The sequence below is a fragment of the Sceloporus occidentalis genome, unplaced genomic scaffold (genome assembly GCF_023333645.1).
Source record: "Sceloporus occidentalis isolate IW3139 unplaced genomic scaffold, rSceOcc1.0.p SCAF_1, whole genome shotgun sequence".
Classification (NCBI taxonomy): Eukaryota; Metazoa; Chordata; class Lepidosauria; order Squamata; family Phrynosomatidae; genus Sceloporus; species Sceloporus occidentalis.
The window spans coordinates 320,213,010-320,239,591 of record NW_028316981.1 but is presented as its reverse complement, the minus strand read 5'-3'; the positions used below and the strand labels follow the sequence as shown (position 1 = coordinate 320,239,591).

The 26,582-nt window shown below is 50.6% G+C and overlaps 1 protein-coding gene across 4 annotated transcripts in view; it reads left to right on the top strand.

Moving 5' to 3' along the window:
- TLN1 (talin 1) overlaps positions 1 to 26,172 on the top strand; it is a 70,912-nt gene extending 44,740 nt beyond the window's left edge. For all 4 annotated transcript variants that reach the window (XM_089498486.1, XM_089498478.1, XM_089498497.1 and 1 more), the window contains 25 exons: positions 2,368 to 2,490; positions 2,683 to 2,826; positions 3,126 to 3,287; positions 4,214 to 4,354; positions 4,510 to 4,691; positions 5,108 to 5,240; positions 5,587 to 5,688; positions 8,311 to 8,481; positions 9,378 to 9,527; positions 10,710 to 10,811; positions 10,993 to 11,112; positions 11,410 to 11,556; positions 11,663 to 11,829; positions 13,335 to 13,518; positions 13,635 to 13,760; positions 15,821 to 15,937; positions 16,019 to 16,204; positions 16,702 to 16,809; positions 18,216 to 18,321; positions 18,579 to 18,703; positions 21,217 to 21,342; positions 21,457 to 21,519; positions 22,340 to 22,522; positions 25,011 to 25,139; positions 25,226 to 26,172. In XM_089498486.1, the coding sequence (XP_089354612.1) occupies positions 2,368 to 2,490; positions 2,683 to 2,826; positions 3,126 to 3,287; positions 4,214 to 4,354; positions 4,510 to 4,691; positions 5,108 to 5,240; positions 5,587 to 5,688; positions 8,311 to 8,481; positions 9,378 to 9,527; positions 10,710 to 10,811; positions 10,993 to 11,112; positions 11,410 to 11,556; positions 11,663 to 11,829; positions 13,335 to 13,518; positions 13,635 to 13,760; positions 15,821 to 15,937; positions 16,019 to 16,204; positions 16,702 to 16,809; positions 18,216 to 18,321; positions 18,579 to 18,703; positions 21,217 to 21,342; positions 21,457 to 21,519; positions 22,340 to 22,522; positions 25,011 to 25,139; positions 25,226 to 25,357 (3,429 nt within the window). In that variant the 3' untranslated portion in view covers positions 25,358 to 26,172. The remainder of the gene's footprint in view (positions 1 to 2,367; positions 2,491 to 2,682; positions 2,827 to 3,125; positions 3,288 to 4,213; positions 4,355 to 4,509; positions 4,692 to 5,107; positions 5,241 to 5,586; positions 5,689 to 8,310; positions 8,482 to 9,377; positions 9,528 to 10,709; positions 10,812 to 10,992; positions 11,113 to 11,409; positions 11,557 to 11,662; positions 11,830 to 13,334; positions 13,519 to 13,634; positions 13,761 to 15,820; positions 15,938 to 16,018; positions 16,205 to 16,701; positions 16,810 to 18,215; positions 18,322 to 18,578; positions 18,704 to 21,216; positions 21,343 to 21,456; positions 21,520 to 22,339; positions 22,523 to 25,010; positions 25,140 to 25,225) is intronic.
- The last annotated feature ends 410 nt before the right edge of the window (positions 26,173 to 26,582 follow it).

Below are 26,582 nucleotides of genomic sequence, written 5' to 3'. Positions count from 1 at the left end.
GGTCCTCCAGGGCAACTCTGTTGTTGATGTCCAACAGACACTGACCATAGGAAGCGCTACAATGGCCTAGCAGAGTGTTCTCTCTTGGAATCTCTAGGTCTTTCATGTCAGGGATGATGGGAGTTGTTGCTCTTCACCTCAGGCTGTAACTCACCACCTTGTTAATGAAGCTGAGCTGACCAGCTTTGGTCAGTGGTTATTGCTTTCTCCCAAAGCAGCAGAGTTTTCTGAGAATAGGCTGAAGACCCTGACAAACTTCTCCAAGCCTTCTCACTCTTCTTCTTCTTCAGATGTCTCCAAACACCATCAGGATTCTGTTGGTTCTTGTATCTTCACTCAAGACACCAACACAACTCAGTAGTCTTAGATAAAAGATCTACTTTATTCTACTATATACAGTTACTATCTCTATATGCCCAACAATCCACAATATCTCTACACTCTACCAATACTCCTCAACTACCCACAAGTTACATTAGCAAAACTGGCAATTATTATAGCAAATGTTTGTTACCACCCACTAGACAATTACCACCCAGTGGGTGTGTACATTCACAATGATTGGTTGACTTTGTTCATCCCATACTCAAGTCCAACCCATGAACATCATCTGATCACCTTGTACATGTAACAAGTCTCAGGTGTTACCAATGTACATTCCTTAATTTTGTCCTTGGCTCCCAAGACTTCTAAATTATATCATCCTTTACAGCTGTGTGATTTCTTAATTGTTCATGCTTAGTCATTCTGACTCTCACATACATATTTTATTTCTATAACTGCATGTCCCATGTTGCATTTCCTTGACATTTCAGTGCAACCTTTAGTTAAAGTTGACCATAGAATTGCACTGCAGGACCTAGATATTCCTAGAGAGAACATATTAATCAAATTCGTGAATAATCAAATCCGCAAATATGGAGGGGTGAGTATTTGCAAATGCTTCTCTTCGCCTCACTGAAAAGCACATTTACCAAATTATTCTATTAATTTTTATGTATTTTGCTTTGTTAACTTTACTGTTGTTATAGTTGCCATGTATTTTTTGTTGCGATTTGAACCTGTGTTGGGGGACTGGGAATTCATTGGATTGCAATGTTTTTCTTTTCTTTGTTGATTGCTGTTGTATTTGTTACATTTGTATTGTACTGTTAAATTGCTATTGTATTTGTTAAATTTGCTTGATTGCTTACTGTAATTTTTATATTGTATTTCCCCACTGCTGTTAGCCGTTCGGATTCCCCTTGATTGGTCGGGATACAAATAAATTATATTATTATTATTATTAACATCTTTCTTGAAAGAAAGACGCAGGCATGATCACAAAGGTTTGTGGCCCTGTATTTGTGGTGAGGGAAAGGCAGCGAATCTCTCATGCTGCTCTTTTGGCTGCTGCATCTGTCATAGGAAGAGATTTTTAGAATCAAAGGATCTTAAAGAGTAGGAAGGAGGGACCCCAAGGTCCATCTGCCAGAGACATACAAAATGTCCCTGGATACCCATCTCTTTGTTGTTGTGTGATCATATTACAGATGAGATGTACTTTATTGCTGGAAGGGAATTTTAAATTGTTATGTTGGTGGGAGAGATATTTGTTATTTTTTGTTATATAGTTGCCCCTCTTAACTCTCCGGGAATCCATTCCGGATCCCCCTCCCCACAAGTTAGGAAGCTTGCAGATAAACAAGCCCCATTGAAATGAATGGGGTGCGCTCTTACACATTGCGCATGCAGGAGCATGTCCTATTCACCTCAGTGGCAGGGTCGCCCCTCTGCAGATTGCCAAGTCTGCCAATTTCATGTCCGCAGACTTGGAAGGGCAACTGTATTCTGTATTGTTATATTTGGCTTTTACCATTGTATCATTGCATTAAGTTTCACCATGATTGTAAACCACCTCGATCCTACAGGAAGAGACAGGATGTAAATAAAAATTTACTATTTATTATTATTGATTAACTGAAGCACTCTTGAGTAATGCCCATCCAGTATCTGCAAAGGAAGGGACAGATCTTGGCCTTGCTGCAGAGCGAGAGTCCTTTTGTGAAGACTGTTTACTGTCAGATTGGGATTCCTTTGTCACACATAAAGCAGCTCTGTTTGGGCTGCAAAAGGTACTTGTGTCATTGCTCTGGATGCTATTGTAGAATCATAGAGTTGGAAGAGACCACAAGGGTCATCCAGTCCAATCCCATCCTGCCATGCAGGAACTCTCCATTAAAGCATGCCCAACAGTATGTGGTGAGCCCTGCAGGGAATTTGCTAAGCTGGCTTTTCTGTGTGCTTTGTCACTGTGAAATACATGTCCTTAGGAGGCTCTGAGTAGTTGAAACATCCTGACCGGTTGGCTCCTCTTTTCTCCCGCAGGTCCTGGGGGAGGCAATGGCAGGCATTTCCCAGAATGCCAAGAACAGCAAGCTGCCCGAATTTGGCGAGTCCATCAGCACCGCCTCCAAGGCCCTCTGCGGTTTCACCGAAGCCGCCGCTCAGGTAGGGTAGTGCGGGAAGAGGGGGCTCTTTATTACCCTCAGGCTGCCATGCTGTTTTCTGTTTGGAGCCCCACAATGGAGGTGGAATGTGGCCAAGAACGTGGGGGTTCCCTAGAGTCCCTCCCCACCGGTTACCATGCCCCACCTTTGTTGGGCTTATCTCACCTTTCCTCTGACCAACCTTTGCTCCCAGGCAGCCTACCTGGTTGGCGTCTCTGATCCAAACAGCCAGGCCGGGCAGCAAGGCCTAGTGGACCCCACCCAGTTTGCCCGAGCCAACCAAGCCATCCAGATGGCCTGCCAGAACCTGATTGACCCGGCTTGCACCCAATCCCAGGTAAGGGGCAGCTTTTGAGCAGGGAGGGTCAACACTGGCATGACCTGCTGAGCAGGAGGGACTTGCAAGTCACATTGCGGAGAGTGGGGGGTACCCTGCAGACATGGATGGGCTGCAGCCCAAGAAATGCCACACGGTCCATGGGTTGTTGGCCGGCGACCAGAAGGGAAAGAAGGGGTCCCAGAAAGGGAGAAGGGAAGTGTGTCCTTCCTGCCTTCTGTCTAGATGGGGTAAAGGAGGGCAGTCGTAGATCCAGATGGTTGGCTGGCCGAGACGAGTGACCCTTCCTTGCCCCGCAGGTCCTGTCAGCAGCCACCATTGTGGCCAAGCACACATCCGCCCTTTGCAACACCTGCCGCCTGGCCTCCTCCCGCACGGCCAACCCTGTGGCCAAGCGCCAGTTTGTCCAGTCGGCCAAGGAGGTGGCCAACAGTACTGCCAACCTCGTCAAGACCATCAAGGTACCCGGCATCCTGGGCAAGGGTGGGAGGTGGTGGGCAGCGTGTCTGGAGGAGGCTCATCAGTCTGTAATGGTGGGATTTGAACCTGTGGACCACCAGCCCCTGGGCAATAAAGCTGGCACCTGGCACTTGAATAATGATGGAGGGGGCAACAGCTGGGATCCAGAACTACCTCCTTCTGCACGCAAAGGATGGGAAGGAGATGCTCCTACTGTTTGTTTCCTTGATGTGAGAAGGCATTGGGTTTTCCATCTCAGGCCACAGCCAAGGCCAACCAACAGGTCATTAGTAAATGGTGCTGAGTCCTGGGTGCAGGGCAGACAGTTTTCAGTTCAGCAGGATTTTCAAAATTGTCCAAAAGAATTTTTAAAAATGAGGCTTCTAAGTTGCACCTCTTTCTTCCAACACACAATTCCATGTTAGCCCTGTCTGTCAGTGTCCATCGCAAGGAGCCAGTGCAGGATTCCCCCCCCCCCCCAATATGGCCTTTTTAACGTTAAAGAAGGCTTCTTTGGCTAATGGGGTGAAGCCTATCATTCCCAGGGGCCCTAACCACTGTTGCGCTGTTGGGAACTGCAGTCTAGCAATTTTTGGAGGGGTGCAGGATGCCTGCCCTGCCGGGGGTAGAAAGTTATCAGATTCTGCATCAAAGGCAGGTTAGATCCTTTTCCTAGCAGCTCCAGCAGCACAGTCAGTGCTTAGGGATGATGGGACTAGGAGTCAAAAGATATTTCGCCAGCAAGAGGTTTACTGTCCACCTTCCAGGTGCCATTTACAGCGTTCTGCTTTCCCGCCATGGGTCAGGCTGAAGGGTGGCTGTCCAGAGGAGTGGGGACGGGGTGGTGTGGGTGGGGGTCTACTTCAGCTTCTCCACCATGAAGAGGGAACTGAAGACCCTGCCTGGCTGTGTCTCTCCCCCCCCCCAGGCCCTGGACGGTGCGTTCACCCCAGAGAACCGGGAGCGCTGCCGCGAAGCCACCGCCCCCCTGATCGAGGCTGTGGACAACCTCAGCGCCTTTGCCGCCAACCCTGAGTTTGCCACTGTTCCAGCTCAGATCAGCCCAGAGGTATCGCTCTGCAACCACAAGGGTGGCGGGAAGGAGGGGTTGGGGTACCAGGACCTCTGCTGACCCTCAGGTGCCAGGGGCAGCCTCCTTTAGAGGAGGGGGTCTTTGTGGAGGCACAGCCAGGCAGCCTTGATGACTTTCTCCGTTCCCGCCAGGGCCGCCGAGCCATGGAGCCCATCGTCTCCTCGGCCAAAACCATGCTGGAAAGCTCCGCTGGCCTCATCCAGACGGCACGCTCGCTGGCCGTCAACCCAAAGGACCCCCCCAAATGGTCTGTCCTGGCTGGACACTCCCGGACTGTTTCGGATTCCATCAAGAAGCTCATCACCAACATGAGGTGAGTTTGGTCCATTTGGCGCCGGACAAGAGTTGGGATTGGGGAGACTAGCTGGTGGGGAGACTGGACTTTCTGGTGATCTCTGCTGGGGTCAGTACTGTGAGGGCCAGAGAAGGGCTACACCTGAGTCAGGGCCCCCAGACACCCAACCCAGAAGTGCATAATTCAGCATCCAGAAGGAGTTGTAGGAAAGAGTTAGACCTCTACCCCATAACATTTTAAATGAAAGAATGGGGAACAGGCAGCTTGGCAGGTTGGTTTTCTGACCCAGCAGCGACAAGAGATTTTTAATATGCTAGTGCTGGCTACCTCTGGATACTCCTGTGCCATGCAGGGCTTGGGAGGGGGCACTGCTTGTGGCTGGCGTGGGCAGGCTGGTTGGCTGATTGACCAACCACTTGCGGCCGTTCCCTCAGGGACAAGGCACCTGGGCAGCGGGAATGTGACGAGGCCATTGAGCAAGTGACCAAGAGCATCCGGGATGTGGACCAGGCCTCTCTGGCTGCCATTAGCCAGCAGTTGGCCCCTCGCGAGGGCATCTCCCAGGAGGTGAGTGTGGGCACTGGGCCAGTTTGCATGAAGAGGAGGTCTCTGTTGCTGGTATGTCTCTGAGATGCGCAGGAGAATGGCATGTGGCATGTGGGGTCTGGTCAGCCAGAGGGGTCCTCTCCCTCGGCAGAGGGGTCCTGCGCAAGGGGATGGTGGTGGCATTGCCAGCCTTGTATAATCTTCTGATGCTGCTAGTGGTGGGTCACCCTCGCCTCCACCCTGGCTGTCAGTCTGTTTGTCCATCCGTTCATCAGAAGAGGCAATGATGACCCTCTGCTTCCTTGGGGCAGCCCTTCTAAGAGCAGAGTTCTCTCCCCCCCCCCCCCCCCCCCGCTTCTGCTTCCAGGCCTTGCACAACCAGATGCTGACGGCTGTCCAGGAGATCAGCAACCTCATTGAGCCAGTGGCCGGAGCCGCACGGTCCGAAGCCTCCCAGCTTGGGCACAAGGTAGGAGCAAGCCAGTGCATGGTGGGTGCGGCGAGAAGTGTGGGGGGCTTTCCCCAGAGCCTTTTGGGGGGATGCATCTGAAGGACGGAGGGCAGCACCCCACAAGTATTGCAAGGAGGGTTTGGGAATTGGGGGGAACAAAGGAGGGAGAACCACACAGCTAAGCACCGTGAGCCAAGCCAGAAGGCCACCTGCCTCCTGCCCCTGGGAGAATGGGAAGGGGAGACCCTCAATTCAAGGAGGAAGGGGTCAGCTGTCCCTCCAGTTCCTATGAGCTGAAGGGTCCTCTTTCTGTCTTAGCCAGGAGCTGCCCATGGGCTGCCCTGGAGGGCACTCAAATGCCACCTTACAAGGATGTTGCTTATGGATGTGGATGATTGTGCAGCTCTTAAGATTGACGTCAGGGTGGCCTGTATGTGGGGCCCCCAGAGGGTGCCCTGGTGGCACACTGGTTAAATGCCTGTACTGCAGCCACTCACTCAAAACCATAAGGTTGCGAGTTCAAGACCAGCAAAAGGGCTCAAGCTTGACTCAGGCTTGCATCCTTCCGAGGAGGTTGCTAAAATGAGTACCCAGATTGTTGGGGGCAAATTGGCTTACAGTTGTAAACCGCTTAGACACTGCTTCAGCGGTATGAAGCAGTATATAAATGAAGCTTGTTTGTTTGTTTTGTTTTGCTGCCATGGGGTCTGCTGGACCTTCCTCCCTACACACATACCTCCACATAGGAAGCATGAGGAGAGCATGCCTTTTTCCCCTGAAATCTTCTGCCCCACAACTGGACCAGGGAAGAGGGTGCCTGGTACCATAGTTGTGCCCATTTGCCCACCTTCTTTTTCCAAGCTCAGTCCCCGGGGGAAAGGAGGTTGTGGCCTCTGCCATTCCCTGCCAAACGTAAAACTCAACCACTCCCCTTAGTTGCATGAGGACCCACCAAAGTCACCCCCCAACTTTTGGGGTGGTTGGGTGCTCAAGAGATATGGAAAGGGAGTCTTTGTAATGTGGGACTCCCAAAACGCTCCACCTTGTAGAGGAGGAGTTTGCTGCCCCTTTAAGCAAAAGCCAGCTGGTTGAACAGAATAGTCTGTGCCCATTTCATGGAATCATAGAGTTGGAAGGGACCTCAAGGGCCATCTAGTCCAACCCCTTTCTGCCATGCAAGAACTCTCAATCAAAACATCCCCAACAGATGGACATCCATCCTCTGTTTAAGACCTCCAAGGAGGAAGACTCCCTGAACTCCATTGAAGGAGTGTGTTCCACTGTTGAACAGCCCTTACTATCAGGAAATTCCTCAAAATATTAAGCTGGAATTTCTTTTTCTGTAGTTTGAATCCATTGTGTCCTATTTTCTGGAGCAGCATCCTTAATATGAAATCCCTTCAAATATTTAAACAGGGCTATCATATCATCTCTTAACCATCTCTTTTCCAGGCTAAACATCTCCAGCTCCCTAAGTCTTTCCTCATAAGGCATGGTTTCCAGACCCTTCACCATTTTATTCGCCCTCTTTTGGACATGCTCCAGTTTTATAATTTTTTGTGGGTTTTTCAGGCTATGTGGCCATGTTCTAGAAGAGTTTATTCCTGACATTTTGCCAGCATCTGGTCAGCCACAGATGCTGGCGAAATGGCAGGAATAAACTCTTCTAGAACATGGCCACATAGCCTGAAAAACTTTCACAAAAACTATGGATGCCGACTATGAAAGCCTTCAACTTCACACGCTCCAGTTTCTCAACATCATTTTTGAATTGTGGTGCCCAGAACTGGACACAATATTATTCCAAGTGAGGCTTGACCAAAGCAGAATAGAGATACACTATGACTTCCCTTGAGCTAGAGACTACACTTCTATTGATGCAGCCTGAAATGGCATTGGCCTTTTTAGCTGCTGCATCACACTGTTGACTTGTGGTCTACTTGGACTCCTAGATACCTTTCATACATTTAAGTCTCCTTTAGCCAGGTGTCCCCCATCCTATATCTGTGCATTTCATTTTTCCTCCCTAAGTGCAGTACCTTACATTTCTCTGTGTTGAATTTCATTTTGTTAGTTTTGGCCCAGCTTTCTATTCTGTTCAGGTCATTTTGAATTTTGGTCCTGTCCTCTGGGGTATTAGCTACTCCTCCCAATTTGGTGTCATCTGCAAATTCAATAAGTATGCCCCCAATTTTGTCATCCAAGTCATTGATAAAGATGTTGAATAGCACTGGGCCCTAGAAAGAACCCCACTGGACACCTCACTGGTCACTTATCTCCAGGGTGGAAAAAAAGAGGAGCCATGGCTGAGCACTGATTACTATGTCCCCAATTCTGTCATCCAAGTCATTGATAAAGATGTTGATGTTTGTGTCCCTGGCTCTGCTATCTGCCGCCCAAGCCCTTCTGGCTCTAGCTGACCCCTGCCCTCCCCAAGGACCCTTTAGGGAACTCTTTGCTTGGGGGCCAGTGGGGGGGACCTCTTGGCCTTGCTCTGGAGTCTGATTGCTTTGCTGCCGCAGGCGAAGTTGTTGCAGAGGCTGATGGCAGCCACACATGCATGCCCCTCTGGCGCAAGAGCCAGCCCCCGAGTCCCTTCTTCGACACCAGGACTACAGTTCTATGTTTCCCCTTCTCAAGGTGTCGCAGCTGGCTCAGTACTTTGAGCCACTGGTGTTGGCGTCCGTGGGTGCAGCCTCCAAGATGCTCAACCATCAGCAGCAGATGAACCTCCTGGACCAGACCAAGACGTTGGCCGAGTCGGCTCTTCAGATGCTCTACACAGCCAAGGAGGCCGGCGGCAACCCTAAGGTCCGGATGGTTGGGGTGGTTGCCTGGCAAGCATGGGTTCTGTGCCATTTGGGGAGACTGATGTAAGGTTGGGGGGTTGGAGCAACTGGACTGTGCTTCCCCGTGACGGACAGAGTACACTTGACCCTCCATATTGGCTAGGGTTAGGGACAGAACCCCCATGAATATGGAAAACCCGCAAATAACAAAAGGTCCATGTTTTGACCTGAGAGGACACCTCTTTAGGAATCTCCAGGTCTTCCAAGGCAACTCTGTGGTCAACATCTGACAGACACTGACCATAGGACTGTGCTGGAAGAGCTACAAATGCCTAGTAGAGTATTCTCTGTAGGAATCTCTACGTCTTTCAGTGCAGCTTTTAGTTAACGTTGACTATAGAGTTCTGCTGGAGGAGCCATAAATGCCTAGTAGAGTCTTTTCTTTAGGTATCTCTAGGTCCTGCAGTGCAACTTTGGGTTGAAGCTGACCATAGAGTTGCGCTGGAGGAGCTACAAGTGCATAGTAGAGCATTTCTCTCTAGGAATCTCTAGGTTCTCTCTGCAACTTTTGGTTAAAGTTGACCATAGAGTTGAGCTGGGGGAGCTATAAATGCCTAGTGGAGTATTCTCTTTAGAAATCTCTAGGTCTTTTAAAGCAACTTTTAGTTAAAGTTGACCATAGAGCTGCACTGGAGGACCTAGATATTCCTAGAGAGAACATATTAATCAAATCTGTGAATAATCAGATCTGCAGATATCAAAGCCGCAAATATGGAGGGATGAGTGTAGTTGGAATTGTCCTCATTGACACCTGTCTACTCACTTGCCGAGTGACCAACCATCACCAGTGTGCCCTTATGCCCCCCAAACACCACCACCCCTACCCCAAATTCTTACCTGTGTCCCCTCTCCCCACAGCAAGCACCTCACACCCAGGAGGCCCTCGATGAGGCTGTGCAAATGATGAAGGAGGCTGTGGAGGACCTCACCGCCACCCTGAACGAGGCTGCCAGCGCCGCAGGTGTAGTGGGCGGCATGGTGGACTCCATCACCCAAGCCATCAACCAGGTGCGCCAGGGAGCGAGTGGGCTGATGGACAGCCAGGGTGGGCTGGTGGGTGGACACTACCCTGAGGATGGTGGGCATCATACTGGAGTGCAGGGTGTTCTTGGGTGAGGTTCATTCCACTGGGCTGCTGGCAGCCTCAGGTAATGGAGTGTGGGGTGGGGTTTTGAGAGGGGTGTGAAGACCCCAGTAATCTTGGCGGCTACAGCCCACCACAAAGGCAGAGCTCACTTGCGCAGTCTCCCTCCGCCCTCTCTTGCGAATGCAGCGCCAAGATCTGCCTGGGAGGCCACAGAGGGTCTGTGGAGGTCAGAGTGACCCCTCCAATTGAGCCCAGTGCCACTAGGAGTGGCCCTTCACACAATCAAGGCCGAGAGTGGGAAGCGCAACAGACTCCTTGGAGCTCCCGCGGCCTTTGGCAGAGCTGAGAGCTGCATCATGCAAAGATAGCACAGCCAGCCAGCTGACTGACCGACGTACCTCTTAGTTATCTGTTAATGAAAAATAAAAGATGATAAAGGTGTAACAATTTAGGAAGGACTTAAAAACCTTCCTATTCCAACAGGCATTCCCCGAATAGATATCCTGCGGGCCTCCCTCCTCTTTTCGTGGCCAAGAGGTTGGGTCATGGGGTTTTTCTTTTGACTTTTTTCTATTGTTGGATTTGAGCTGTATAATTGTGTATTGGATATTTTTATTGTACTTTTACGGTAATTTTTATTGTGCTGTATTTTAAAATTGTTTGTTTTTACTGTTGTGAGCCGCCCTGATCGAAGGAAGGGCGGCATACAAATAAAATTTATTATTATTATTATTATTATTAACAAGGTAATTAATAGAACTGGTATAGATAGAGATAGACACAAATATAAAAAAATAATTGATGGATCTTAGGGGTTTAGTTATAATTTGATAAGAGTTAGTGATTTTTAAATGTTAGTATATGATGGGAAAATTAAGTAACCTCAGGAGGTACTGTAATGTGGTTAAAATAACAGTTGGAGATTTTTATAGATGGTGATTAGTGATAAGTGACTGTTGATGTTTGTTAGACAAAAGGTGATTTTATATTTGTTCTGTTTTTTTAACAATAAAATTTATAATAATAATAATAAAATGTGGGGGTGGTCCATGTTCTGTCTTAGCATCCTGTGGAAAGAGTGTGGCTCTTTCTTCTCTCTGCAGCTGGACGAGGGCCCCGTGGGAGAACCAGAGGGGACCTTTGTGGACTATCAGACCACCATGGTGAAGACGGCCAAAGCCATTGCTGTGACTGTCCAAGAGATGGTGAGTAAGGGGGCTGTGGGCAGCTATGAGGGAGGCCATCTGGGTTGGGGGGGTGGGGGGGGGAAACAGGTTCCTCTGTGTCCAGGATGGAGCCGAAGGGCCCCTTGCAAATCCCCTACATTGGGGGGAATCCCCCCTGCTCTCCATAGCATCCCTTCACTCCCTACTCTCCTTTTTGCAGGTCACTAAATCTACCACCAACCCAGACGAACTGGGCACGCTGGCCAACCAGCTTACGAGCGACTATGGGCAGCTGGCCCAACAGGCCAAGCCAGCAGCCATGACCGCCGAAAATGAGGAAGTGAGTGGAAGGAGTGACTCTGTGTGTGTGGGGGGGTCTTCTCTCTGTGGACCAGTTGCACATTTTGGCCTGCCACCGAACAGGTTTGTACCAGAGGAGGAGATGCCTTTAAGGCACAGATCTTGGAGTGTCTTTTCCAGGAGCATATCTCAATGCCTGGGACTATGGAGGTGCAGGAGGGGAGCATCAAGGTTGACTTTGGGGGGTGACTTTGGAATGGGAAAGAGGCAGGCCATTGGTGCCTGGCCAAACTTCCAGGGCTCTTCTTGCAATTGTCCCCATTTTCCTCCCGCCCAGATCGGCTCCCACATCAAGAACCGGGTTCAGGAACTGGGACACGGCTGCGCCGCCCTGGTGACCAAAGCCGGCGCCCTCCAGTGCAGCCCCAGTGATGGCTACACCAAGAAGGAGCTGATTGAGTGTGCGCGCAGGGTCTCTGAAAAGGTATTGGGGGCTGGGAAGGGAGGCAGAGGGGCCAGTCATGGCTGTGGGGTTAAGGAGCAGAGATATGTAAGCCTAGTGATCATCCACGTTTCCTTCTCCTGCGCAGGTGTCTCATGTGTTGGCAGCCCTGCAGGCTGGCAACCGGGGCACCCAAGCCTGCATCACCGCTGCCAGTGCTGTCTCTGGCATCATTGCTGACCTGGATACCACCATCATGTTTGCCACGGCTGGCACCCTCAACCGGGAGAACGCTGAGACTTTTGCTGACCACAGGTATGGGGTGAGAGGTGGCCAAGAGAGGAGGGCGCCTATGGGTCTTTGGCGACTCTAGGCTGCATCAATAGAAGTACACTCATCCCTCCATATTTGTGGCTTTGATATTTGCGGATTTGATTATTCATGGATATGATTAATATGTTCTCTCGGGGAGTATCTAAGGCACGTTATAGACGGGCCTTTAATACGCCCCCGTCACTTGCTAGGGGTTGGCCAAGGACCTAGCCTCCACACCGGCCTCACCCCTAGCACGTGACGAGGGCGTAAAGATGGCGGCACCCTATACACACGGGCACTGCCATCTTTACGTGTTGGATGCGTTGCGTCCGCACGTGTTGCCCCGGAAATGACGCCGCAAATGCGCCCCGCGCGCTTTGCGGTGCCTCTTCCGGGGCCTCAGAAGGAGCGCAATTTCCGCGCTCCTTCTCGGCAGCGTCCGGGAGCCGCGCCATTTAAAGGCTGTGGCTCCCGGACGGTGCAAGTGGCGGCGGCAGCAGACCGCCACAATCCGGCGGTCTGTAATGCGCCTAAGTCCTCCAGAGCAACTCAGTGGTCAACTTTAACTAAAAGTTGCACTGAAGGACCTAGAGATTCCTAGAGAGAAGACTCTACTAGGCATTTATAGCTCCTCCAGCGCAGTTCTATGGTCAGTGTCTGTCGTACGTTGACCACAGAGTTGCACTGGAGGATGTAGAGATTCCTAGAGAGAATACTCTACTAGGCATTGGTAGCTCCTCCGGCGCAATTCTATGGTCTGTTGGATATTGACTACAGAGTTGCCCTGGAGGACCTAGGGATTCCTAGAGAGCTGTCCTCTACATGGCGTTTTTGTTATTTGTGGTTTTTCCATATTCACAGGGATCTTGTGCCCCCCACCCTACCGAACATGGGGGGGACATGTGTAGTTTCTGGGTCAAGGGAAGTAATAGGGCCACTCTGTTATGCTTTGGTCAGGCCCCATCTGGAATAATTCTGTGTCTAGTTCTGGGCAAAACAATTCAAAAATGTTGAGAAACTGGAGCCATGTGTCCAAAGGAGGGCAACTAAAATGGGGAAGGGTCTGGAAACCATGCCTTATGAGGAAAGACTTAGGAAGCTGGGGATGTTTAGCCTGGAGAAGAAACAGTTAAGGGGTGATATGATAGCTCTCTTTAAGTATTTGAAGGGGTGTCACATTGAGAATGGAGGAAGTTGTTTTCTGCTGCTCCAGAGAGAAGGATCTGGAACAATGGATGGAAGCTACAGGGAAAAGAGATTCTACCTCAACATTAGGAAGAACCTCCCAACAATAAGTATTCTTCAACAGTGACATATGCTGCCTCAATGGCGAGTGGTAGAGTCTCCTTTTTCGGAGGTCTTTAAACAGAGGCTGGATGGCCATCTGTCGGGGATCCTTTGCATGGCAGAAGGGGGTTGGACTGGATGGCCCTAGTGGTCTCTTCCAACTCTACGGTTCTATGTCTCCTACGGCCAAGTGCCTCTGAATGACTCTTTGTTGGCAGGGAGGGCATCCTGAAGACGGCAAAGGCACTGGTGGAGGACACCAAGGTGCTGGTCCAGAATGCCACTGCCAGCCAGGAGAAGCTGGCCCAAGCGGCCCAGTCCTCTGTCGCCACCATCACACGCCTAGCGGAGGTGGTGAAGCTTGGCGCTGCCAGTTTGGGCTCAGAAGACCCAGAGACTCAGGTAAGGAGCAGGCTGAGAGCTGGGGTGGCATGCATATGAGGCAGCGGCCGCTGGCACACCTGTCCCCTCCCTCTGCAAACCCCTGCCTTCCCAACCTGGCTCCTCTCTGCCCTCAGGTGGTCTTGATCAATGCCGTGAAGGATGTGGCCAAGGCGCTGGGGGATCTGATCAGCGCCACAAAGGCTGCAGCTGGCAAGTCTGGGGATGACCCAGCTGTCTACCAGCTGAAGAACTCCGCAAAGGTAAGAGCAGTTCGAAAAGGAGCCCTTTGGGGCCACGGTGACATCTGTGGGGAGCCATGGGTGGGCTGGAGGAGCTTCTCAGAGGGCAAGGAGAGCTGGTGAGGAGTCAGGCCTCCCCTGCAAAGGGTAGGAAAGGGTTGAGGGGCAGAGCCATGCAACCTTTTTCTGGAACCAGTGCCTCTCAGTCTGTTCATGCACCCTCTGCTTGGCTGAGAGAAACAAGGGGACTGAGTTGGCCGTGACCCCAAATATATTGTCTAAGGGGATTGTGAGGGGCTCCAGAGAGATTGCTACAAGTGTGGGTGGAATGCCTCTAGAGCCCTTAAATCTTAGCAGCCGTGCGTTAGGGGATTTGAGCCGGCAGCAGATGATAGAATCATATAATTGGGAGAGCACAAGGGCCTTCCAGTCCAATCCCATACTACCATGCAGTAACTCTCAATCAAAGCATACCCAAAAGTTGGCCATCCAGCCTATGTTTAAAGACCTCCAGGGAAGGAGACTCCACTACACTCCAAGGAATGAGTGTGTTCCACTGTCGAAGAGCTCTTATTGTCGGGAAGCTCCTCCAAATCTTTAGGTAGAATCTCTTTTCCTGTAGCTTCCATCCATTGTTCTGGGTCCTGTTCTCTGGAGCAGCAGAAAACAAGCTTGCTCCATCCTCAGTATGATGTCCCTTCAAATACTTAAACAGGGCTACCATATCACCTCTTAACTTTCTCTTCTCCAGGCTAAATATACTTAGCTCCCAAAGTCTCTCCTCATAGGGCTTCATGGTTTCCAGATCCTTGACGATTTTAGTAGCCCTTCTTTGGACACGATCCAGGTTCTAAACATTTTTTTTGAGTTGTGGTGTCCAGAACTGGACACAGGATTATTCCAAGTGAGGCCTGACCAAAGCAGAATAGCGGGGCACTATTATTTCCCTTGATCCATACACTATACTTCTATTGGTGCAGCCTAGAATCACATTGGCCTTTTTAGCTGCCACATTGCACTGTTGACTGATGTTCAATTTGTGGTCTACTTGGACTCCCAGATCCCTTTCACATGTAGTTTCATTCAGTCAGGTGTCCCCCATCCTATATCTATGCATTTCAATTTTCCACCCTAAGTGCATCCGTATCCAATTTCATTTATGTGGATGTGGGGCATACTTGGAGGATAGAACCATCAGTTGTTGCCAGTACAGTGGACCATTCCCTTATGCAGGGGATCTGGAAACAATGGGGCGTGTGCTTGCAGTGCGGCACAGTGCACATGCCATTTGCCCAATTGCCACGTGGCTTCAGTGTGCACCTACGTATGGCATGGGTGCAGTGTACTTACTGGCCAGGTTGTCTTCTTCTGTTGGTGGCAGGGGCTCTTCTGTGCCTCGGTTGCTGGGTTGCCTAAGTTGGTGACCCTCCTCTCTACCAATGGGTTTCTTCTCCTCACCTTCCCACTCTGTTGTTCCCTCTGTTCTGGTAGTCAAGGTCTGCTGTCCCAGCCCAGGATTTCCTCTGCCCCATCTCGGATTCGCCCCTTTTCACTCGCTGCCCCTCACTCCTGGAACCTTTTAACCCCGCGAACAATAGCCATCACTTCTTTAACCAGCTTCAAAACGGAGTTGAAGACCATCCTGTTCAGGGCAGCGTTCCCAGGCATTGCATAATTGTCACTTGCTGTTTGATGTTCTTTTGTTGCCTGCTTTATTGAATCATTTCCTATATTGCTCTGTATTTTATATGTATTATCCTACTAGAGAGGCCCCTTCCCCACCACCACTCCCTTTGTGTCGTGTCTTTCTAGATTGTAAGCCTGCGGGCAGGGAACCGTCCAATTAAAAAGATTGTATGTACAGCGCTGTGTAAATTTACAGCGCTTTATAAATAAAGGTTTATTATTATTATTATTGTTGTTGTTGTTGTTGGTGGTGGTGGTGGTGGTGGTGGTGGGGCAGAATCTGCCGCCAGAGCTCCCTCCAGGTTCTCACAGGAACAGGTTCATTTCCCCCTGGGGTTCCCTCTTTCCTCCCTGCTGCCCATGATTGAGCTGCTTTCTGTCCGGTTCCTCGGCAGGTGATGGTCACCAATGTCACCTCGCTGTTGAAGACGGTCAAGGCCGTGGAGGACGAGGCCACCAAGGGGACACGCGCACTAGAGGCCACCATCGAACACATCCGCCAGGAGCTCGCTGTGAGTGCCACTGCTACCACCGTTGGAACGCTGCGCTAACAATGCTGACCTTTTCCTGACCCTCTTTCCTCCGCCCCACAGGTCTTTTGCTCCCAGGTGCCTCCAGCCAAGACATCAACGCCCGAGGACTTCATCCGCATGACCAAGGGCATCACCATGGCGACTGCCAAGGCAGTAGCGGCCGGCAACTCGTGCCGGCAGGAGGATGTGATCGCCACTGCCAACCTCAGCCGCCGCGCCATCGCCGACATGCTGCGCTCTTGCAAGGTGGGGGGCCTTGTGGGGGCAAAGCCAGCAGGACTGCACATTTTAGGTCAGGTGCTGAGGGCACCGGCTGTTCCTTGAGGGTCCCCAGGGCACATTGGGAAGAACAAAGTGCAGGCCAGTTTGCCATGAGCAAGTGGGAGGGTTGTGATGGTATCGAGGGGCAGGTGGGGCATAGAGGGGCACTGGCCCCGGCAGAGTTTGCATCTGCTGCTTACCTATTAGAGGTGGATTTGGTGCTCTGTTGGGTCCCTGATGGCCCTCAAGAGCTAGCACAGTGGAGGGACAGAGGGACAATTTGGGAAGGTGGACTGGAGAGGACTTCCTGGCTTCTGACCTCACCCCACCCCTTTCCTTGCCCCTGATCAATGTCCAGAAAGGCTGGTGTCTAGGCTGTGTCCAGGGTCGCTGGTCCCAGAGGAGCTCAGGTTGTGCCATGTGGGGCATGGCCCTTCTCCCTCATGGGATCTGCTTCTCTCTCATGAGTGTCTTATCACCAGGAGGCTGCCTACCATCCAGACGTGAGCGGGGAGGTGCGCCACCGGGCGCTGCGGTTTGGCCAGGAGTGTGCCAGCGGCTATCTACAGCTTTTGGAGCATGTGCTGGTGGTAAGAGCTCCCCCATTCTTTCCTTCAATCCCTCCCCTGTGGCCCCCAGCCCTCTTTTGGGGTGTGCTCCCTCATTCCCCCCAAGTGCATTCTCCTCTTCTTTTCTGTCATTTCTCCCTCCTCACTTCTTCCTTCTTTCATCCTCTCGTCTGGGCAGCCGGTGAGTATGGCGTGTGCACTGCACGAGAGTATGCCGTGTGGCATGGTGTGGTATGTGTGCACGGTGTGGGATGAGAGACCACAGAGCACAGGACACTAAGCCGAGGACTACAGTGAGACTGGGCCTGGTCTGAGCCCCTCACTCAACCTCTGGCCCACTTGATGTCTGCACCGGCCGCTCGTGGTATGCAGTGCTGTTGCTGTGTCGCGTGGGATTGCTGTGAGCCCTTGACCAGGCAGAGCGGCAAGCGGACCCCGGCTCCTTTCTGGGACGGGTGGCCAGGAAGACATGAGGGCACAACTTGTGTGTGTGTGTGTGTGTGTGTGTCAGACCACGTGCTTTGTGCCATTCTGGTTAGCAAACCTCAAGGAGCTGTATGGATTAGAGCCCTCGGCTAGCTGGTAGACCCAGGGACCTGGCTATGGGCATCATCTTCGGCCGTCTGGTGGTCCAAGGGGAGACTGACAGAGCAGGCCTGGTGGGGAAGAGCATTCCCAGGCCCTTTGGTCCAGGCCAGCATGCCCTGTAGTAGCCAGGGAGGACCTCCCAGATGCGCTTGTTGGATTATGTGCCACCAGCAGCCCTAGTGAATGTGGAGGGAACTACCATCCCAGAAACTTGGGGGAGCTGCATTTTTCCATCCCCTGCCAAGAGGGCCCCCTCCCATCATGGTGCAAAGGATGACCACCACCACTGCCCATGCGCAAAGCCTTGATCCAACTCACCTCCCAGGACATCATTTCCCATGGACAAGAGACAGAGGCCTGTTACAGACTGCCAAAATAAAGCTGCTTCGGGTCTCTTTGGAGGTATGCTGTTTAAATGATGCATGCATCCTAAGAATCCGGAAGCTGCACCAAAAGTTGCACTCCAGTGCTTAGGAATGGAGTGGGGCTTTGGCGTGACCTCCGGACTCTTAGAACCCATGCATTATTTAAATGGCATACTTCCAAAGAGACTCAAAGCAGCTTTATTTTGGCAGTCTGTAACAGGCCAGAGAAACCTGCTTCCCTTTTTCTCTTTCCTCTTTTCCTCTGGCTTCTTTCTGTCTCATGGGGGGCTCCCTTAAACCATGCGCTCCTGCTGGGTCTCTAAGGGTGAGCCACATCCCGGGTCGGCCCCCTCTCCACAGTCTCCCCCAAGGGGGCCTGGGGGCAGCACTGAGCAGGAGGGTGTCCTGGGCTTCCGTCGGTGGTCCAGCCAGGCGCTAAGCCCCTCCTTCCCTGTTCTCCTCCTCGTTGGTCAGGTCCTACAGAAGCCGAGTCATGACTTGAAGCAGCAGCTGGCTGGCTACTCCAAGCGAGTGGCTGGCTCTGTCACGGAGCTCATCCAGGCCGCTGAAGCCATGAAAGGTGGGTGGAGGTCCTTCCCCCCTCTCTGCACTCCTTTGCTGCAGAGAGAGGCATCAAGAGGGCATCAGAATGGGCAAGGAGGGCAGGGAAGGACCATAGAGTCACAGAACCATAGAATTGAGGTCTGTCCCTGCTCAGTGGAGGAATGCTGGTTAGAGCTCCCTTGTGAGAGGACTTCGCTGGCAATGGCTGCTGCGGGAGCGGCATGTGTCTGTGGGTATGGGGGCTGTTCACGTTCTCGCCTCCTCCTCCTCCAGGCACGGAGTGGGTAGACCCCGAGGACCCCACCGTAATTGCAGAAAACGAGCTGCTGGGGGCAGCGGCGGCAATCGAGGCGGCGGCCAAGAAGCTGGAGCAGCTGAAGCCGCGGGCCAAGCCCAAGGTGGGTCTCAGAGTCACCCCCCTCGAGGGCTTTTCCCTTGCAGGGGGTCCGGTTCCAGTGGGAAGTGGGAGCCCCATGGCTGCCGGGTCACCATCATCCCTGTTGCTTGACTAATGAAGAGGTGGCAAAGGGGCTGGGGGAGCCAGCCGGTGAGCCCACCCGTGCCCAGAATCTCCTCATCCCACTCCTCACCTATGCCATGCCTGTCTGTGTGCACACCCCAACACTCACACAATGAGCAGACGGAAGTTTATTCTCTTTTGGTAATAATACAATATTTGCTTGTGCCCATGTTTCAGGTAGGTTACCCTTCAATATCCCATTCATCACTTGTTAAAATACACTTGTCCCTCCATATTCGCTAGGTTTAGGGACACAAGATCCCCATGAATATGGAAAAACCACAAATAGCAAAAACACCATGTTTTTACTTGAGAGGACACCTCTCTCAGAATCTCTAGGTCCTCCAGGGCAACTCTGTGGCCAACGTCCAACAGACACTGAGCATAGAACTGCGCTGGAGGAGCTACAAAGGCCAAGTAGAGTCTTCTCTCTAGGAATCTCTAGGTCCTCCAGGACAACTCTGTGGCCAATGCCAACAGACACTGACCATAGAACTGCGCTGGAGGAGCTACAAAGGCCTAGTAGAGTATGCTCTCTAGGAATCTCTAGGTCTTTCAGTGCAACCTTTAGTTAAAGTTGATGATAGAGTTGCACTGGAGGACCTCCTAGACAGTCCTAGAGATAACATATTAATCAAATCTGTGAATAATCAAATCTGCAAATATCAAAACCGTAAATATGGAGGGATGACTGTAGTGTATATACAGTGGACCCTTGTTATACGCTGGGGTTTGGTTCCAAGATCTCCCGTGTATAACAAAATCCGTGTATGCATATTTAGGTCATTAAATATAATGACCTAGCAAAATGGTGTCCCTTATAAAAAATGGAAAATCAAGTTTTTATATTTGAAATTTATACTTTTTTTGGACATTTTCAAACCGTGTATGCTTGAATCTGTGTATAAAAAATCCATGTATAATAAGAAGGACCGACTGTACTCAACTATAAGTCGACCTCATGTATAAGTCGAGGGCAAGTTTTTGGCATTGTTCAAAACTGGGGAAAAATTGGAAACACATACATACATGTATTGATAAGGCTCTCCTTGTAAAGTTTGAATTAAGACCAGAAATTTACCTTTTGAACATGTTAAATAAAATCCCAACTCAAGTTGAAAGAAAGTATTGGCACATACTAATGTATTTGATAATTGCAGCGAGATTGATATTAGCTCAAAACTGGAAAAATACAAATACACCAAGAATAAATGATTGGTTGATGCATGTTTTGGAGATGATAGAAATGGACAAACTCTCACCCCTCTTCAATAATAAGGACATAAGACAAATAAAGGAAGAATGGTCACCGGTAATAAGAGCTTGTACATTGAGATGGAACTAAGGTGTAAAAATGCAAGGATGGAAACGTCTAATTAATCTTGTATGCTCCAAGAGAACTTGTTGAAGGAGAGAAATTGCTGTCTTGTTATCTTGTGATAAGTATTCTGTGTGTGTATGTATCTATTTGGGTAGAAAATAAGGCATTTATTATCCACCCAAATAGATGTAACGATACGTTAAAGATTAGTTTAAGGATTATGGAATATGATAATCCTTTTGAGCATCCTTTGTTTTATAATTTGTTATATTAAATTTTTTTTAAAAAGTCAAGGGCAGGTTTTGGGTCCAAAATGATGGGTTCTGATACGACCCATGGATAAGCTGAAGGTAAAATGTAGGGGCATCTAACAAAGGACATAAAGGACGAAGCCAAGGAAAACAATGCCAAAGAATTTACAAAATCCCAGCAGCTGTAACTGTTTGTGCTCATACTAAAGTCTGGATAAATGAGAAAATAGAGGAGGTTCAGTGATTTCAGGGCAGATGACACTCTTGCCTTTAATGAGAGTTAAAGTACCGTACTTAATGTCAACCCATGGATAAGCCGACTCAGGTTTTTTGGGTCAATGTTTTGACCTAAATTTCTAGACTTATACATCAGTAAATACAATTAGCGAAGTAAATAAATACAATGGGACCTTGTTATCTGCGGGGGTTTGGTGCCAGGATTCCCCCGTGGATAACAAAATCCGTGGATGATGCCCAAGTTCCACTAAACATAATGGCAGAGCAAAATGGTGTCCCTTATATAAAATGGCAAAAATCAAGGTTTGCTGTTTGGAATTTGTACTTTTTTGAAATATTTTCAAGCCATGGATGCTTGAATCCGTGGATAAAAAATTCCCTGTAAATAGTAAATAAAAGAATCCCCAGCGTTGCCCTCCCCAGTCCGGTCTGGGGAATGGGGCTGGGAGGTGGGTCAGGGGCTATTCCCACGCTGGGCAGAGGTGCCCCCCAGCCCTGGAGGTCACCTCTGAGAAACAGTGCCCTCCCTACTTCTTCTGGCTGACGGGGGTCCCAATGGACTCTTCCTCTCCCCCCAAACAGCAAGCAGATGAGAGCCTGAACTTTGAGGAGCAGATTCTGGAGGCGGCCAAGTCCATCGCAGCAGCAACCAGCGCTTTGGTGAAGGCAGCCTCGGCGGCCCAGAGAGAGCTGGTGGCCCAAGGGAAGGTGAGTGGTAGCCGTGGGGGGCCTGGGAAGTGGCAGGGGGCTTCTCCAGGGAGCGCTTAGGCCTCACCCACCCCTCCCCATTGTTTGTTTATTTTCTTCCCCCTTCCCTGCCAGGTGGGTGCCATCCCAGCCAACGCCCTCGATGACGGTCAGTGGTCCCAAGGCCTCATTTCAGCGGTAAGTACCAAGGGAGGGAAGACGGGTGGCTGGGTGAGGAAGAGTCTTTGATGGAGGAGAAGGAGGAGGATGAGACAGCCCCAAGTCACCTCTGGGGATTTTCTGTTGTAAAGAAATCAGACAGGGCCAGCCATCTGGTCTGGAGAATTTAATTGACACCCGGTCAACTCAGTTGACATTTGGCCAGTTGGATTGATACCTGTGGCCAATGCAATTGACAACTGAAACCATATGAGTCTCTTTTCTTTTATAGGCAGAAAGCAGGTAGGAAGAATTAGCAGGTTAATCCTAGCATGGCTGGTTAACCATCTGTGCCTCGACTTTTGGATTTAGAGTACTGGTAATAGTTAACGTGGTAATTTCCTAGAGGACGAGCCACATTCATTTTATGTCTAACTATTAGGAAATTCTTCCATTTAACCTGACAGACAAACACTCCTCGTGTTTGCATGGGTGCGCAAGCGATGTCTCTTGGTATGCAGGAAGACTTTCCCTATGCTCTGTAGCGAAGTCTGCCCTGCTTGGCATTCCCTTGTGACCTGGACCCCAAGATCATTTGAGGAAGAGGCACCATTGGTGGCAACCCCCAAGGCCTGCAGTGGGACAGAATTCAGGTCCCTCTTGGAAGTGTCCTGATCCCACCCTCCGGAGAGCCACGCAGCATTAATCCCACTGCCACAAGGTTCCTACATGTCGACCAGCGATTGTAGTCCCTCCCTCCTTTTTTCTTGCGTGGCGTCCGGCCATTTTGCCCTCTCCCCTTCCTTCTCCTCCTCTCACGCTCTCTTTCTCTCTTCTCGTTTCTCCCTCTGCATACAAGGCCCGGATGGTGGCTGCGGCTACCAACAACCTCTGCGAGGCGGCCAATGCGGCAGTCCAGGGCCACGCCAGCGAGGAGAAGCTCATCTCCTCAGCCAAGCAGGTGGCGGCTTCCACAGCCCAGCTCCTGGTGGCCTGCAAGGTGAAGGCGGACCAGGATTCGGAGGCCATGAGGCGCCTGCAGGTGAGCGAACGAGAGCCGGGATGGGGAAGGGAAAGGGAGGGTCCCCCCAAGCCCACCATTCACATACCCCCACTACCTCCGCCTTCCCTTCATGCCCACGGGACCCCAACTCTGCAAACGTCTGAGTGTGCCTGCTTTGCCAGCCTACAGGGAAGCTGCCAACCAGCATTATCTATTATTTATTTATTTACAGTATGTATATCCTGCCCTTCAGCCCTAAAGACTCTCAGAGCAGCTTACAATTATTATTATTTTTAATTAGCATTGGTAATTAGCCTTGGAGGTCACCTCTGAGGAACAGTGCCCTCCCTACTTCTTCTGGCTGACGGGGGTCCCAATGAATTCCTCCTCTCCCCCCAACAGCAAGCAGATGAGAGCCTGAACTATGAGGAGAAATTTACATTAAAAAACCCCGTACTAACCCTACAGTCCCACTGCTTCACCTTACATCCAAACTCCCCTTCGTTTCTCCCTTTCTCTATCTCCAATCCCAATCTCTCTATACACTCATCCCTCCATGTTTGTTTGTGGCTTTGATTTATTCACGGATTTGATTCACATGTTCTCTCTAGGAATATCTAGATCCTCCAATGCTACTCTATGGGCAACTTTAACTAAAGGTTGCACTAGCTTTTGACAGGCTTCCCCATGACATTCTTGCAAACAAACTAGTAGAATGTGGGCTAGACAACGTAAGTGTTACATGGATTTGTAATTGGTTGACCGGCCGAAGCCAAAGGGTGCTCAACAATGGCTCCCTTTCATCCTGGAGAGAAGTGACCAGTGAGGTGTCCATTGGGGCTCTGTCCTGGGCCCAGGGCTATTCAACATCTTTATCAATGACCTGGATGACAGAATTGGGAGCATACTTATCAAATTTGCAGATGACACCAAATTAAGAGGAGTAGTTAATACCCCAGAGGACAGGATCAAGATTCAAAATGACTTGAACAGACTAGAAAGCTAACAAAATGAAATTCAACACAGAGAAATGTAAGGTACTGCACTTAGGGCAGAAAAATGAAATGCACAGATACAGGATTATGGGGGACACCTGGCTGAATGAGACTATTTGTGAAAGGAATCTGGGAGTTCAAGTAGACCACAAGTTGAACATGAGTCAACAGTGTGATGCAACAGCTAACAAGGCCAATGCGATTTTAGGCTCCATTAATAGAAGTATACTGTCTAGATCAGTGTTTCCCAAACGTTGGTCTTCCAGGTGTTTTGGACTTCAGCTCCCAGAAGCCATAGCCAGTTTGTCCAACAGTCAGGAATTCTGGGAGTTGAAGTCCAAAACATATGCAGGACCAAAGTTTGGGAACCACTGGTCTAGATCAAGGGAAGACATAGTTCCACTCTCTTTTGCTCTGGTCAGGCCCCACCTGGAATATTGTGCCCAGTTCTGGGCACCACAATTCAAAAAGAACATTGAGAAACTGGAGTGTGTCCAAGGGTGACTAAAATGGTGATGGGTCTGGAAACCATGTCCTATGAGGAACGAATTAAGGAGCTGGGGATGTTTAGCCTGGAGAAAAGAACATTCAGAGGTGATATGATAGCCCTGTTTAAATATTTGAAGGGATGCCATATTGAGGAGGAAGCAAGCTTGTTTTCTGCTGCTCCAGAGACTAGGACCCGCAGCAATGGATGCAAGCTCCAGGAAAAGAGATTCCACCTCAACATTAGGAGGAACTTCCTGAGAGTAAGGGCTGTTCGACAGTGGAACAAACTCCTCGGAGTGTAGTGGAGTCTCCTTCCTTTGAGGTCTTTAAACAGAGGCTGGATGGCCATCTGTCAATGGGGATGCTTTGGTTTGGATTTCCTGCATGGCAGAAGGGGGCTGGACTGGGTGGCTCTTGCGGTCTCTTCCAACTCTGATTCTATGATTCTATTATTCTGTTCCTAGAAAGAACACTCTACTAGGCATTTGTAGCTCCTCCAGCACAGTTCTATGGTCAATGTCTGCTGGACGTTGACCTAGAGATTCCTAGAGAGAACACTCCATTAGGCCTTTGTAGCTCCTCCAGCGCATTCTGTGGTCAGTGTCTGTTGCACTGGAGGAGCTACAAATACCTAGTAGAGTATTCTCTCTAGGAATCTCTAGGAGGTGTTTCAGTGCAAATTTTAGCTAAAGTTGACAATGGAGTTGCACTAGAGGACCTAAATATCCTTAGAGAGAACAAATCAATCAAATCCGTGAATAATCAAATCCGCAAATATCAAAGTCGCAAATATGGAGGGTTGAGTGTAATACAATATTTTCTCATATTTATTTTCCAAAAGTTCATCTTCCATTATTCCCAATAGGGAACTTTCTGGAGACACCCGCATTTTAATGTTAAGTGTGGAATTTATCACCTTGTTAATTGTCTTCCGATATGCGTTTGTCAAGTGTATTAGAAGCGCATTTGTGGGTTCCCCCCCCCCAATTGTGAGATGTTTAAATGTGATGTATATAAAGATTAAACTTGCTCTCCCTCTCCAGGCGGCCGGCAACGCAGTGAAGAGAGCCTCTGACAATCTGGTGAAGGCGGCGCAGAAGGCGGCCGCTTTCCAAGACCATGAGAATGAGACGGTGGTGGTCAAGGAGAAGATGGTGGGGGGGATCGCGCAGGTAAGTGTCGCCAAAGGAAGGGGGGTCTGGGAGCAGCATCCCTCCAATTGTGACCCCACTGGCTCTGATCTCCATCCCTTCCCCAGATCATTGCTGCGCAGGAGGAGATGTTGCGCAAAGAGCGGGAGCTGGAGGAAGCGCGCAAGAAGCTGGCCATGATCCGGCAGCAGCAGTACAAGTTCCTGCCTTCGGAGCTGCGGGACGAGGGGCAGAACTGAGGGGCTGAGATCCCCCCCCCTTAGGCCTCTGCTGCCGCCGCCCCCTATTTAATGCCACCCCTGCCTCAGCAACAATGGCGAGTGGGACCTCCTTCCTGCACCCAAGAACTGCTCCCTGTTGCTCACGGCTGCCGCACAGCCCACGCCCGCTCGCTGCACAAGCCCCGAAGTCCTGCTGTCTCATCCTGGGGGGCCACGTAGATCCGGACTGCCTTTTTTTTGGGGGGGGGGAGTCAGGTATGCAAAGGCTCCCCCTTCCCCTGCCTTTGTGTTTCTGCCTTTTCTTTCCTTGTGCCTTGGCTGCTCGCTCGGCCTACTAATCTTTGGGAGGCTCCTCTCTTTTCCAGAGGACCGTGCAATGAGGAGGGGGCTGCCCCTCTCCCCCAACATCCTCTCTAACCCAGTGTGGTTTTGCCTTAAAATCGGGAACCTTGAGGAACCCCTCGCCTTGTGTGCCTTCTGCCACCGCCACTGGCGCCGCTGCTCTTTATTCCTAAGTGCCTCTGCTCCCCAAGGGGGTCTGCCCCACTCCCCAAACCATCGTCCTGGCCTCCCTCAGCAGCCCCCTTCGCTCTGCGCTGCAAGTGTCCCCCCACCTCCTCACGCTTCACCCCTTTCCAATACCCTTCCCCAATCTACTGAGGCTTTTCACCTTTTGTAATTTTGATACCGCAGTTAAGCTGCCTCTGAAAATCTCTTGCCAGGGAATCTAGGAAGGGATGATGGTCATCGTGATGATGAGGATGGTGGTGTTGGTGGTGTTGATGGTGGTCAGCTCAGAAGGGCGGGAGGAAGAATAAACTGGTTTCCCTGCAGCTTCTGTGTCACTGTGGTGGATCAAGCGGGAACCCCCACTCTTCAAACGTCTGTATATGCCCACTTTGCCATCCGACAGGGAGGCCACTGCCCAGGGAGCCTCCTCCCAACTGACACTACTGTGATGGACACCTAGCCTGCTCTGCTGTCACCCTCTGGTCAGTCGGAGGGGTCAGTGGGACAGGGGAGGCAGAACAGCTGGGCAGGTGGGTGTCTCTGAGCCACTCCTTCCTGCACCGAGTCAGTGGCTGCTGCTCCTCTTTTCATTCAGCTGTGAAAGAGAAATGTGGCACCAGCCACCAAGCAGGAAGCATAACCTGTCCAAAGCCCTGGTCCCAACCACACACCCCATGCATACCCCCATGCCTCTTCCTCAGAGGACTGGGACTGGGTGGGGGGCTTTGTGGCC